This window comes from Podarcis vaucheri, assembly GCF_965113315.1.
Source record: "Podarcis vaucheri genome assembly, chromosome: 8".
Lineage (NCBI taxonomy): Eukaryota > Metazoa > Chordata > Lepidosauria > Squamata > Lacertidae > Podarcis > Podarcis vaucheri.
In genome coordinates, this window is record NC_138766.1 from 31,883,901 (window position 1) to 31,896,013 (window position 12,113).

General features: G+C 40.5%; 1 protein-coding gene across 8 annotated transcripts in view; it reads left to right on the forward strand.

Moving 5' to 3' along the window:
• The window catches only part of HIVEP1 (HIVEP zinc finger 1), an 87,227-nt gene extending 78,651 nt beyond the window's left edge, over positions 1-8,576 (forward strand). For all 8 annotated transcript variants that reach the window (XM_082234117.1, XM_082234121.1, XM_082234118.1 and 5 more), the window contains 2 exons: positions 5,075-5,589; positions 6,777-8,576. In XM_082234117.1, the coding sequence (XP_082090243.1) occupies positions 5,075-5,589; positions 6,777-7,967 (1,706 nt within the window). In that variant the 3' untranslated portion in view covers positions 7,968-8,576. The remainder of the gene's footprint in view (positions 1-5,074; positions 5,590-6,776) is intronic.
• Positions 8,577-12,113: the final 3,537 nt, after the last annotated feature.

Genomic DNA, 12,113 nt, shown 5'->3' on the forward strand with positions numbered 1-12,113 from the left:
GATATTGGAGGGCTTGCAGTGGTCACAATTTGACAAGATGAGGATTTTGATCATAGTTAGAGCTTTCCCACTGTAAGCTATGAAATGGCTTTTTGCTCTCAAAGTTCTTTGTTCACAGCCAACAATCTGATTCTGCCTCACATGCAATTCTCTGAATTGCTGCCAGTATTTTTATTGAGCAAATTATAGTTTAAAGTATCCTGGAAGCTTTTAGACCTCCTGCAATACTTAATCATCAGAGTGGATGAAAATGTTAATAATTTTGCTTTTAATTAAAATACACTGATACATAAAACTCTTGAGTATCTTCTTTCTCGAGTTCTAACCCAGTAGCAAAATTTTGGGTTGACAGGAACAGACTGCAGTTAAAACCATAATAGAAATTAAAACAACCGTATCAACTTGTTTCCAACACACTCGGATTTCTGTTGTTTGATTTTCACTGCCAAAGGCAGTATAGTGTAATAGCTTTAATTCTAAACTTGGTAGGTTTCACAGAATTTGAATGTGAGTTTGCCAGAGACAATTGGCAGAAGGGGCCAAATATAGCTTGTGAAGAGCATTTATGTGAAGCTCTTTTAACAACGCTTCTACCCATTCCATTTATTTTCCATGAGGCTTCTCAGCACTATATGAATTGGGGGTTTATGGCAACTGGGCTGGGTGGATTGTAGCGGTGTTCTTTGTTTGTTTTTGGATTTGCCACCATTTGGGTATTGGTGAATACCACTTAGTTTCACCTTTTATGTTCCAAATCACTCTTGCATCTTTCATCTCCTAATCCAAAGAATGCCCTTTACGCCCAAAATACAGGGCTACTATGTTTGGAATGCTGGCTTCTGAACTATGCTGTCAGACCAGGTGAACCATTCAGTGTGACATACTTCAGCTTAGGGATATCAGTTTTCACAGTGCTGGCCCAAGTTTTCATTAGGTGCTCCTCTAAATTAGGTGATTAACGCCCCAATCCTATGTGCATTTTTGAGGGGGAATGTCCTGTTTGGTAGAACTTGACATTCTTCAATGTAAGTATGTTAAGGATCGCGGCTTAAAGGCGCTTATCAGGGAAACTGATTTCCTAATGTTTAGGGCAGAGCTGTCAAACATAAGGCCCAGGAGACTTAGCAGGCCCTTTTAGTGTCCCTATTGTGGTCCACAAGACCTTTATAGATTTATTGCAGGGTTAGGAGGCTAGGGGAAATGGTCTGACCTTCAAAGAGCTGCTGCTACATCATACCTCAACATTGATGCCGCCCCCTAAAATTGTCAGTGCAGGAGTGTGGAATCAGCCATTTTCTTGCATTTTGGCCAAGAAGGAAGGATGTGGCCAATGGAGGAGGAGAACTGAATAATGGGAACATATGGCTGGCAGGATATGAAGGTAGCTGTATTTTGCATGTAAATGCACTTGGGAAGGCAATCAGTGACATTATGAGAAGGGGGTTCAAGTTATAAGAGTTGCCAGTTGGTGCACAGGCCTGGAGGAGCAGCTACTGGCATCTAGAGGTAGCAGCAGTAAATTAACAAAAGGACTTTGGCCGTTAAACAAAACCCTCTGACCAGGTTTTATTTTTATTTTTTAAAAAAATGTATAAAGATGGACTCTAAATCAACAGAATATGATCCTTATTATTTGTTCTTTACAAGATAATCTTGTGCAGATACACTCTTGAGGAGCAGCAGAGAACTGGCAGTACAGTGGTACCTCGGGTTGCAAACACCTCGGGTTACAAACACCTTGGGTTACAGACTCTGCTAACCCGGAAGTAGTACCTTGGGTTAAGAACTTTGCCCCAGGATGAGAACAGAAATGGCGGCGGCAGGAAGTCCCATTAGCTAAAGTGGTACCTCAGGTTAAGAATGGTTTCAGGTTAAGAACGGACCTCCGGAACAAATAAAGTTTGTAACCAGAGGTACCACTGTAGATAATCCTATTTATTTGTAGCTTCAGCAATAGCCTATGATATGGATATGGGGTATGCTGCAATTCCCCACCAAGACAGTTATGTGGGGAGATCTGTATCTGCCAGGTGCTCAGACAGCGGTGGAGAAGACTAAGGGCTTGGGTTGTTTAATGCAGGCCTGCACAGAGCAGTCAGTAGGGAGTCATTCAAACATCTCTTTAAACTCCTTTTTATGAAAAAGAGTTTCTGCAGCTATCAAGCCCTTTATTTATTATCATTTCAAGGCGAACATCAAAGCCTATTAATCAACAGGGGCTTTTAGGTTTTTCCAGTCTGGGCTTCCCCAGCAGATGTCAGTATAAGTCTGCGATGCAATAAATATAATAATATCAAAATAAATAATTTGGTCAGTAGGCTTTAAAAGTAAGTGTAATCTTAAGTGGTTAGGTATAGTCAATTATGTGTATGAAAGAAAAGACTCCTGTATTACCAAAACCGGTCTCTAGAATAGATATGGCTGTCAAAGTATCCATTCTGAGATTCCAAAAGGCCTGCTTTGAAAGCCGAAAACAATGGATGAGAAGATCTTTCCATGACAGTAGATGTTGTTTATACTAGAGGATATGAAGACATACCAACTTATTTAAAATCATCTAAATTGGGCGTTACACCATGTCCAGTTCTATCTCCTCAAAGGATAGTGTCCAAATATGGTGCCATTGTTGCTGGTGCTAATGTGACTGCTGCTGCCTAATAAGTTTCTTTGACTTATTCTTCTGGAAGTTTGTCATCATTGCCCCTTATTTAAAAATGTATACTTTATACTAAACATAAATAAAATCCTTATCCTTATCCATAAGCTCATGATCTTGACCATGCTGATTGGGAATTGGAGCCCAGCAACTTATGGAGGGCACTATGTTGGGTCTAAATAATATAGATACAACTAATGAAGGAGCAGGGTGGGGGGGGGGGAGAGAATATGCTTGTGATGTTCCTTGACTAGCCAGTTGTATTTGGCTGGGTATATCAGGACTAAATATAGTTTTGCCATTTTCTACTTTTCCATTGCCTGATCCTCCTTTTGTCTTGTTCACGGCTCTTTTGCTGTTCAGTCAAGTGTTTTGCAGTGGACTTGTTTTTTATCAATACAGAATGAAATAGTTCTTGGTAGCTGTACACCTTTATTTTGATATTCTGTAGGTGATTTTATGTTTTAATGGCTATATAAAATGAGGGTAACAGTGTTTTAAAAGTTTTGATTCCACTTCCATGGGGTTTTTAAATTAAAAAAAATAGCATGCCACAATTTATTGAGGTTTGCAAAGAGCCTTAATACAGAATAAAGCTTTGCTAGCTCTATCAAAATAGTTGAAAAATATAAGAGACACGAGTACTGTACTACACCATTTGTTTTATCTATTTGTATACGTACCATATCTTGAACACAAGTGTGTTTGTCAAGCCGTTAATGTTTTGCTGATAATTTTAAGCAGAATGCTTTTGGCTCTGCTGTAAGGGTTGCTTTGGCAGTGGGAAGGGAAGAAAAGGCTTCAAAGTCTTCGAACACCATTATTAGCAGCTTATTATAGACATCAGTGGAAACACCTGCAGCAAGAAGAGAGCTTCACAACTTACTGCTGCCCAACAGTGCTGCATTTAAAGGATTATTCTTATTTTCAGAATTGTCATGGCAGATACAAGTAGCAATATACGTAAAGGTCATTTCATCATTTCAGATGATTTAGAATTAGGTTTGTAAGCAATAAGTAGCCATTTCTCAATTGTGCAGGATCCATGTGTCTTTCCCCCCAGCTGTTGTAATTTAACTTCCCTCCTAGCTAATTCAAATTGAAATATTTTATCATTCCTTCTTGTTTTCTCCAAGCAACCATGTAGACTGTTGCTGTACTTAATGTTTTGATTGTCAGTTGAATGCAGTCACATGTTACACTGTGGAGGACAAGCAATTCAAATGAAAGTTCTTGTTCTGGGTTGTAATTTGCAACACCTGTAGAAAATCACCTTTAAGATAACGTATAACCCTTCCCTCATTTACATATCCATATTTTATGGTCTCTTAAAAGTCACTAGAATAGATTTGTGAGTGGTTCCTGTATAGAATGAGCTTGAGCACCTGGGAACTATAAAAATTTACAGCTTGAATTAAGGTGTTTGGGGTTTCTTTCTTTCTTGGTAAAGTGAGGTTTTAATTTTAAAAGCTGTAGGGGAGAAAAGTAAACATTGAAACCTGCGCTTAATTCTCTTCCTACTTGAAATCTGTAAGTTCCTGGCCTTCGGGTGTGAAAGCATTTCTGCTGTGTGATCAAAGTTCTCAGTCTTTCCTTAGTAACTTTTCTGTTAACAGCAATAGATTGTAAGTTCTTTACATTTCAGATAGTTCAGCAAAAAAAAAAAAAAGATAGAAAGATAGAAAACATTGGGATATGAAGCTGGGTTGTTTAACCAACCAGACTTTGTTGTAAACCACGATCTCTCATTCATACATTATGATGGGCTGTGGCTTGTGGAAAGTGAAGCTGACCACCATAGAAGCCTTTTTTCCAGCCACCCAGGAGGAGGAAGACCAAGAAAAGGGGCTTTTCTTGGGCTTGTTCCAGCTCATGCATATAAGGGAGTTAAAACATGATGTGCAGAAATTATATTCACAAATGCATGAGTGCAAAACTGTTAGGCTATACCACAGAGTTTGGACCCCTGCTCAGTACTTTGGGAAGCAGCCCATCTCAGTCCAAGGCACTGTGGGGTTGTTTGATCCAGCCTGGCCTCAGAGTCTGTCCCTGCCGAAACAAGGCTTTGCCCGCTCCTCTCTGCCCCCCTCCAATTTGTTACTAGGAAATAATAATTTGAAAAAGATGACTGTTTTCCTTTTGGCAGACATGAATGAAATTTGCAGTCAAAGTAGCTTCTCCAAGGTTGGCAAAGCCTGTCAGATTACAATTAGGTTCAGGGGTTTTGTGCTGGGCACTTTTAATTATTATTTTTAAGGAGTCTAATAGTAGATGAGCTCCTACTGAATGGAGTGCTATGTGTGTAAGAGCACTAACATGCAGTTAAGTTGGGAAATGAAAAAGACTACATCCCACTTGTTATAATTTTTAAACATTACTAGGCTCTAAATGTGTGCATTTAATTTTGCCCTCTCATAGGTGAAAAGCAGCGGCTGGGTTGTGATCGGTCCGGATTTGATGCAGAGGATTCAGAAGGGCCAGATGACGATGACAATGATAATGAAGATGATGACGAAGACAGCCAAGCTGAATCAGTTTTATCTGCCACTCCCTCTGTTTCAGCCAGCCCACAACATCATCCATCTAGAAATGTTTCTCAGGAGATCTCAAGCGCTGATGAAGAAATCAGAATTGCAGATTGCTTTGCTGGGGTTCACACAGACTCTATGGATGGCCTGCCCAAAGCACTTCTCACAAAGATGACGGTACTTAGTACAGTGCAGTCGAACTGCAGGAGCTCAGGGCCACTGGTTACAGCTGTCCCCGGAGAAGCAAACGAAGGAAATGTGCAAGACAGAGCAACAAGCACAGATCTTGCTGTCTCCTCTGAGACTGTTCCCAAGTCTCCATGCCATCAGATGTACGTGGACTACCCAGAAGAAGCATTGGGAAGTTCTGCTGTTGCTCCTACTGTTACGACAGTAACTTCCAAGGTGAGCAGATAATTCAGTTCACTTGTGTTAGGTGTAATCTGTGCACCAATTTCACAAAGTATAGAATTAACTTGAACCCTGCAAAAGACCCAAGCAAATGCCCATATGGGATGCTCACAAGCAGGACATGAGCACAACAGGGCTCTCCTTACAGCTTGATCCTCAGAAACTGGTATTCGGAGACATACCACTTCCAACAGTGGAGGCAGAACAGCCATCATGGCTAGTAGCCCTTGGTAGAGTAACACACATGCTTCATGTAGAGCAGATTAACACATACACTTCCAAGTTCATTGCTGGGAGGCAAATAATGCTACCCGTGTTCTTGTCTGTTAAGTACATTGACCTAGAAGGATTTCAGTGAAAATGGGCTGCACGATTCAATTTCTTCTGTGCATTAGCCATGGACCGTTGGCACAGTGAATTTAATGGGATCTAGTCTCCCAATAAATACACTGCTGTGACTGCATGTAACTCTTTGTTGTAGAACTATATAGCCATGTGTATTTTACATAAATATCTATATATATGTATAAATACTCAGAAACTACTATTCAGCCAGGCTTGACCCATGCTTGGAAACAGAGCTTCCCCATTGCCAGCAATAGAAGGGGAAAGAGCCTGAATTTTGTCATAGCTAGCATTGCAAAGAACCACGAGCATGCAAAACTATACCATATAGAAGTACTTTTAAAGCTGTTCTATATCCGAATGACCTATGTGACTCTTTGGAAATCAAATGCACTGAAATAGCACATTCTGGTTGACTTGTAAATTTTTTAACAATAGTAGAATATTAGCAAACTTACCTCTTTTAGAGAAGAGGTTTTTGAGCTGTGTTGGGATGGAGGAAGGGAGAGAATGGTTTGGGCCTTCTTGTATTTAACTTGAAACAAAGGTGGCTCTACTTTAGCCAATAGAGGAAGCAATCTGGGCTGCCAAGGGCAAAGAATGCTCCAAATGTTCAAAGCAGAAGAGCCACAAATGGAACTAAAACACAGGACACCCAGCAGAATCTGTCAAAAATAATCAACCCGCAGCACTTAGGGAGGAGTGTTTTTTAGCGGATGCCCAACTCTCCTGTGGTTGGCTGCTTTCACAGTTTAAGAAATAAGGCTAGACAATGTTGAACTGGTTGTATCTTCTTACTGATGGTTTTTAAAATATTATTCTTTTTGTTACACTAGAGCACAACTTCTACAAGACTTCCTTCTCCACCCGTTGACCGGAGTACACAAACCTCCACGGTTGTTCCTCCAATGGCCTCGCCTTTCCCAGAAATGCAACCGCAGAAACCTGAGGAGCATCAGCAACAGATCATGAAATCAGCACCTCCTCAGACTCACTTGTTTAGCCACCTCCCTTTGCACTCGCAGCAACAAACCAAGACCCCTTACGGGATGATTCCAGTGGGGGGAATCCATGTGGTACCTGCTGGCTTGGCCACATACTCGACTTTCCTCCCCATTCAGGCTGGGCCGGTACAGCTCACTATTCCCGCTGTTAGCGTGATCCACAGAACTACAAGTGCACTTGGCGACCCAGCATGTGCAATGTCTGGCACTGCAAATCATCTCAGCGTTGCTGAAGTGAACAGCGTTGTTCCTTGCATCCCAATAGGCCAGATCAATGTACCGGGAATCCAGAGCCTGAGCGCACCAACCCTGCAGCCTCTTCCGTCGTTGAGCATGGAGACGGTGAACATCTTAGGCCTGACGAACACCAACATCACTCCGCAAATACACCCTTCGGGATTAACGCTGAATGCCGTAGGCCTACAAGTGTTGACTGCAAACCCTTCCCCTCAGAGCAACTCAAGCCCTCAGACGCACATTCCAGGTCTGCAAATATTAAACATAGCACTGCCGACTTTAATCCCTTCGGTCAGCCCTGTGACTGCAGATGGGAAGGGCATTCCAGAAACACCAGCTTCTAGTAGCAAGGCCTCCAAAACTCCTCCACATCAGGGTCCTGCGAGTGTCGCTGGCGATGCTGCTGCTGCTCCAGTCACCAGGGCTACATCATCTCAGGTGGGACCCGCCGACCAGCAGTACAGCATTGAAAGTCGTTTGGAGGCTGATCCTTCAAGCGGGTACCAACGGCACGATAGCCCAGGTAAACTGGACACTGAAAAGCCTGACTCACAGAGTCATACAAAACCAAAGTGCAATATCAATTCTGTTCAGGTCGAACAGGCTTCTGCTTCAGAGCCTCCTATGAAGGTGAATTCTGACGTTTTACCCAATTGCCCCAGACATCGGACTGTCTCTCTAGATAGACAAGCGCATAGGCGGAAAGGGTTGCCCGAGAGGCAAAATACTGTGGAGTTTAGTGACGGCAGCAGCGACGATGAGGACAGACTTATAATAGAAACCTAGGGTTTTTTGGTTTTACGTTGGGTTGTGTGTGTGTGCGTGTGTGTGTTTGTTTGTTTTTCGTTTTTTTTTTAAAGTAACACTTACAGGTTTTCTTGCAAACCTCCCTTTTACTTAAAGCACATTTTTTTTCTGACACAAACTCATTACTAATCTTTGTGCAATCATGAATTTTTGACCAATAATTGTTGTTTCTTGTCAGCTCCGGCCATTTTTGTACATGTTGTATAGACAATTGTGCCTTTTTTTGGAGTTTTATGTTTAGAATACTGTACAGATTGTCAAAATTATATATATATTATATGTATATTAAAACCAAGTAGTTACTTGTGTTTCGTAAGTAAAACAAAATAAATAAAAAATCTTACGTCGGATGAAATAAATGATTAAATTATATGTTGCACTGTTAAATGTAAATTTTTATGGCTGTGGGGCGAAGTTTGTGTGTACAGATTTGAGTATGTACAACTCCATATTTATTGTATCCATATTAGTCTTGGGGAAAGGGTCTGTCCATCTTTCTTGTGTATGACTTTAGCTTTACACTTAAAAACAAACTCCCGTATCTGTGTTATTGAATTATTTCAGTAAAATTTTTGTTTACTGACTTTATCACTGCTCAAGTTGTGCCTTCTTCATGCAAGTGAGCCAGCAAGAAATAATTAACTTCCCACTTAGCCCCCCCCCCCAACCATTAGGTTCTTTAAAAGCTTTAGAAAATGGATGAACTGTCTATTAGCAGTGGTTTCAGTAGCGGCATTTTTCCTTCTTTCCACCATTTTTTTTTTTTTAAAAAGAAACATTCACAAGGAACAAATGTTCCTTTTCTTGTAAGGGACATGTTTCCTAATTTTCATATTCAAGGTACCTGTTCTTTAAGTAAAATTAAAGCCATTTTTAATTGAAGCTTGCCTGTCACAAGAAAGCAAATTTACATTTGTGACTATGAAAAAAACTTTGTGTTATTTTTCTTATGTTTGCTGTCAAACAGAAGCATAAAGCCATGTTTTATTAAATTAAAATATGGTTAAGAAAGAAAAGAATAGCTTTTGTGTCTCACTTTTTTCATTCACAAGAGTAAATGAAAACCATGTTGCTTCAGCCCTTTTTTCCCAGTTGCTAATCTTCTCAAGCTCCCCCTGTAGTTTCCAAAGAGCCTTTCACAGGTGAATATTTTAGACAATAAGAATGTATTTCCTTTTTGAAAGCACTTTTTATTTCATTCAGCGATGCAAGTCAGTAGGAAGCATGTACTCCCACCAACTTTTTAATCCCAGAAGGAGCAGACAGTGAATAGTCATCATATAGATTTGTAGACTGCAGTTGGGGACAGCGGGGGGGGGGGGGGAGAGAGAGAGAGAGAGAGAGACTTTCTGTATCATATATTACATAACCTTTGTGAATTGCTAAAGATGATAAGCGGAATCTGCCACTAATGCCTAATCTTTGATTATCCTAGAAATTGCAGTTACAGCCTCTTGCCTTTGTGAAATAAAGTTGGAAATTTCATGAAGAGCAACAGCAGCCACACTTTTCACCAAAAATGCATCACAGTTGAGGCCATAAGATGCAGGCTAATTACACACATGCAAGAAAGTGATGCCTGGCTGCAGCTGAGGTCTGAAAATGCAGGTCTAAGACCGATCGAAGGGTACCCCCAATGTGTGACCATTCATTTTTAGGAGGAGTGAACCCCTTCCAGCACTTGTTGAATATTCAAACAGAAGAATTTCTCTCTTGCATGGATTTAGTTTCATGCATGCAGCCTTTGGTCCCTTGCTTAATTCTATTCCCATAGCTCCAGCAGTCATGCATTACTTGCAGTGCTTAAAATATGTAGGAAACCCCCATCTTCAAAGTAAGGGAGGAGGAAGAAAGATGGCAGAGAAATGTGACTGTGCTTGCATTTTAATGAGAAGCCACTTCTCAAACCAATCCTTTGAAATCCACACTTCTCCCAATTTTGTGATGTAGTTCTCCAGCCAAACAATGTGCACAAAAATACAGAGACCAGGGGCAGTAAAATGCATATATTTGTGTAAATAACAAAATGCATTACAATCGTGAAAAATCACTTTTTAATGGATATATTACTATATTAGTCAAAACTGCATATAAAAACCTGTTTACTGGGAGAAATTTGCACTAAAATGCTGACTACTTTTCATGATGGTGTCTTTCAAAAATCATGAATTGCTTTGGAAATGTGGAGCAACAAATTTTAGGTTGGAGAAATAAGGAACTCAGAGTATCCAAATAGATTCAACCACCCGTACCTGTGTGAATCATCTAACATCAAAAATCCAGTGGAACTGCCTTTTATCTGGATGCTCTGGACTCTTACTAGATGTTTAGATTTTAAAAAAGAACCACCACTAATTTCCCAGGATTACACTAATATGGGTCTGTCTGGGGACAGACAGCAAGGTTTGGCCAGCAAGTTGTGAATAACTCTGGTGCAGCTGAGTGTAGAAATATTCACAAAGAGATTCCCTCTGAAGGGAAAAAGGGGAAAGATGCTGCATTCCTAAAGTTCACTCAGGGAAGGAAAAGCCTATCTCGAGATGAGTTCATTAGCCAGGCATGCTTAGCTTGATTTTGTAATACAAGGTTTGTTTTGGTCAAGAAGGTCAAATGTTAAGGCTTGTTTGATTCACCGCTGCTGCAAAGAGGTAAGTAACCTTAGTTTGTATGAAGTCACTTGTATCTCAAGAAGCTGCTGCTTTTGTCATAATGACTTAACGTTTTTATTATTAATTTTACTTGCATGTTGCTTCTTTTTACAAAACGTAAACTCAAAGCGACTTACAATATAATACAAATATTAAAACCAGTATCAAGCTAAAAGCGAAAGCTAAAAACATTTTTTTTAATAAATAAAAGCAATCTAGCATATCCAATCCACTAAAAGAGGCCACAATATCTAAACTCTCCAAGTTAAAGGCCTAAATCCTGGCTGAAAAAAGATGTTTTTGCTTAGCATCTAACAGTAGGCAATGAATCCCTAAAGAGAGCATTCTAGAACCAGGGAGCTACCACTGAAATGGCCTACTTTTGTGCTGCCCTCTGGACCTCCTTCAGGACAGATGGAGAAACACCTCAAATAAAAAGGAAGATGGCAATTCTGGAGGGATTGCGTTGAGTAAACATCTTTACCTTTTAGCTGCTGTTCTCCTAGTTGTTACCTTCCTTTTGCTGTATTATTGCATATTATGTTTGTTGTTCTCTTGATTGGTAACTTTTTATTGTGCAGTTTCCTTTTCTTAGGCATTTTCTATGTAAAGGCAGGGCAGAAAGCGTGAGTGCATGGAGCCTAATCTGCAAGGGAGCATAATTTGGGAGGTGGAACAGGACATATCCTAGTAGTGCCAAAGTGAAGGCTAAATCCTTAGCTTATGATTTTCTTAACTTTTGGAAGCACAAGTAAATCCAGATGATTCTTAACTTTGAATGTGATATGAGTATTAAACGGAAGGGTGTTTGATCCTAGAATATTGATGAACATAGGATCTGCCTAAATAGAGCAATAGGACTATCACCCCCTTCCACTGATGCACCCTGTGCCCCCCCCCCCCATATATGCTCCAGATCGGGGGAAACTGCACTGATAGAACCAGTGACTTAGTGCGAATACATTGAATACAACCCACAGACAGCAAAATGTGGTGGTATACGATTCAGGCCTTGTGCATCTAACTCCCTGCTGGGAGCCCCTTGTTCCTCACTTCTTCGTGCCTATATGTTAGGAATTTGTTGTCCATTCATATTTTGTCAACTCTTTTTTTTTTGGTCAACTTATTTTACCAATAAGACATGACTGGCTTGGGAAACTTGAGACTCGATCAATTCAGATGGTGTGAGATCAAAAATATACTTTTCTTTGGTGTTTCTTATATTCCCGACCCCATCTGCTGATCTCGAATATCATTAAAGAGGTTTGGATCCAGAGGCAGTCATTCTTAGAGCTGAGCCACTGAAATAATTGGTCATTCAAAAAAGCTCAGCACATACCTCTTCCCCCGCAAACCTTTAAAGAAGCACCGCAGTAGCAGCTCTCATGTAAATGTACTATTTTTAATAAGATCCCCTGCAGCACTCAAGAAACGAGCAGCTGCTTGGGGAGCAGAGGTTCCTTCTAAATTCATTCAT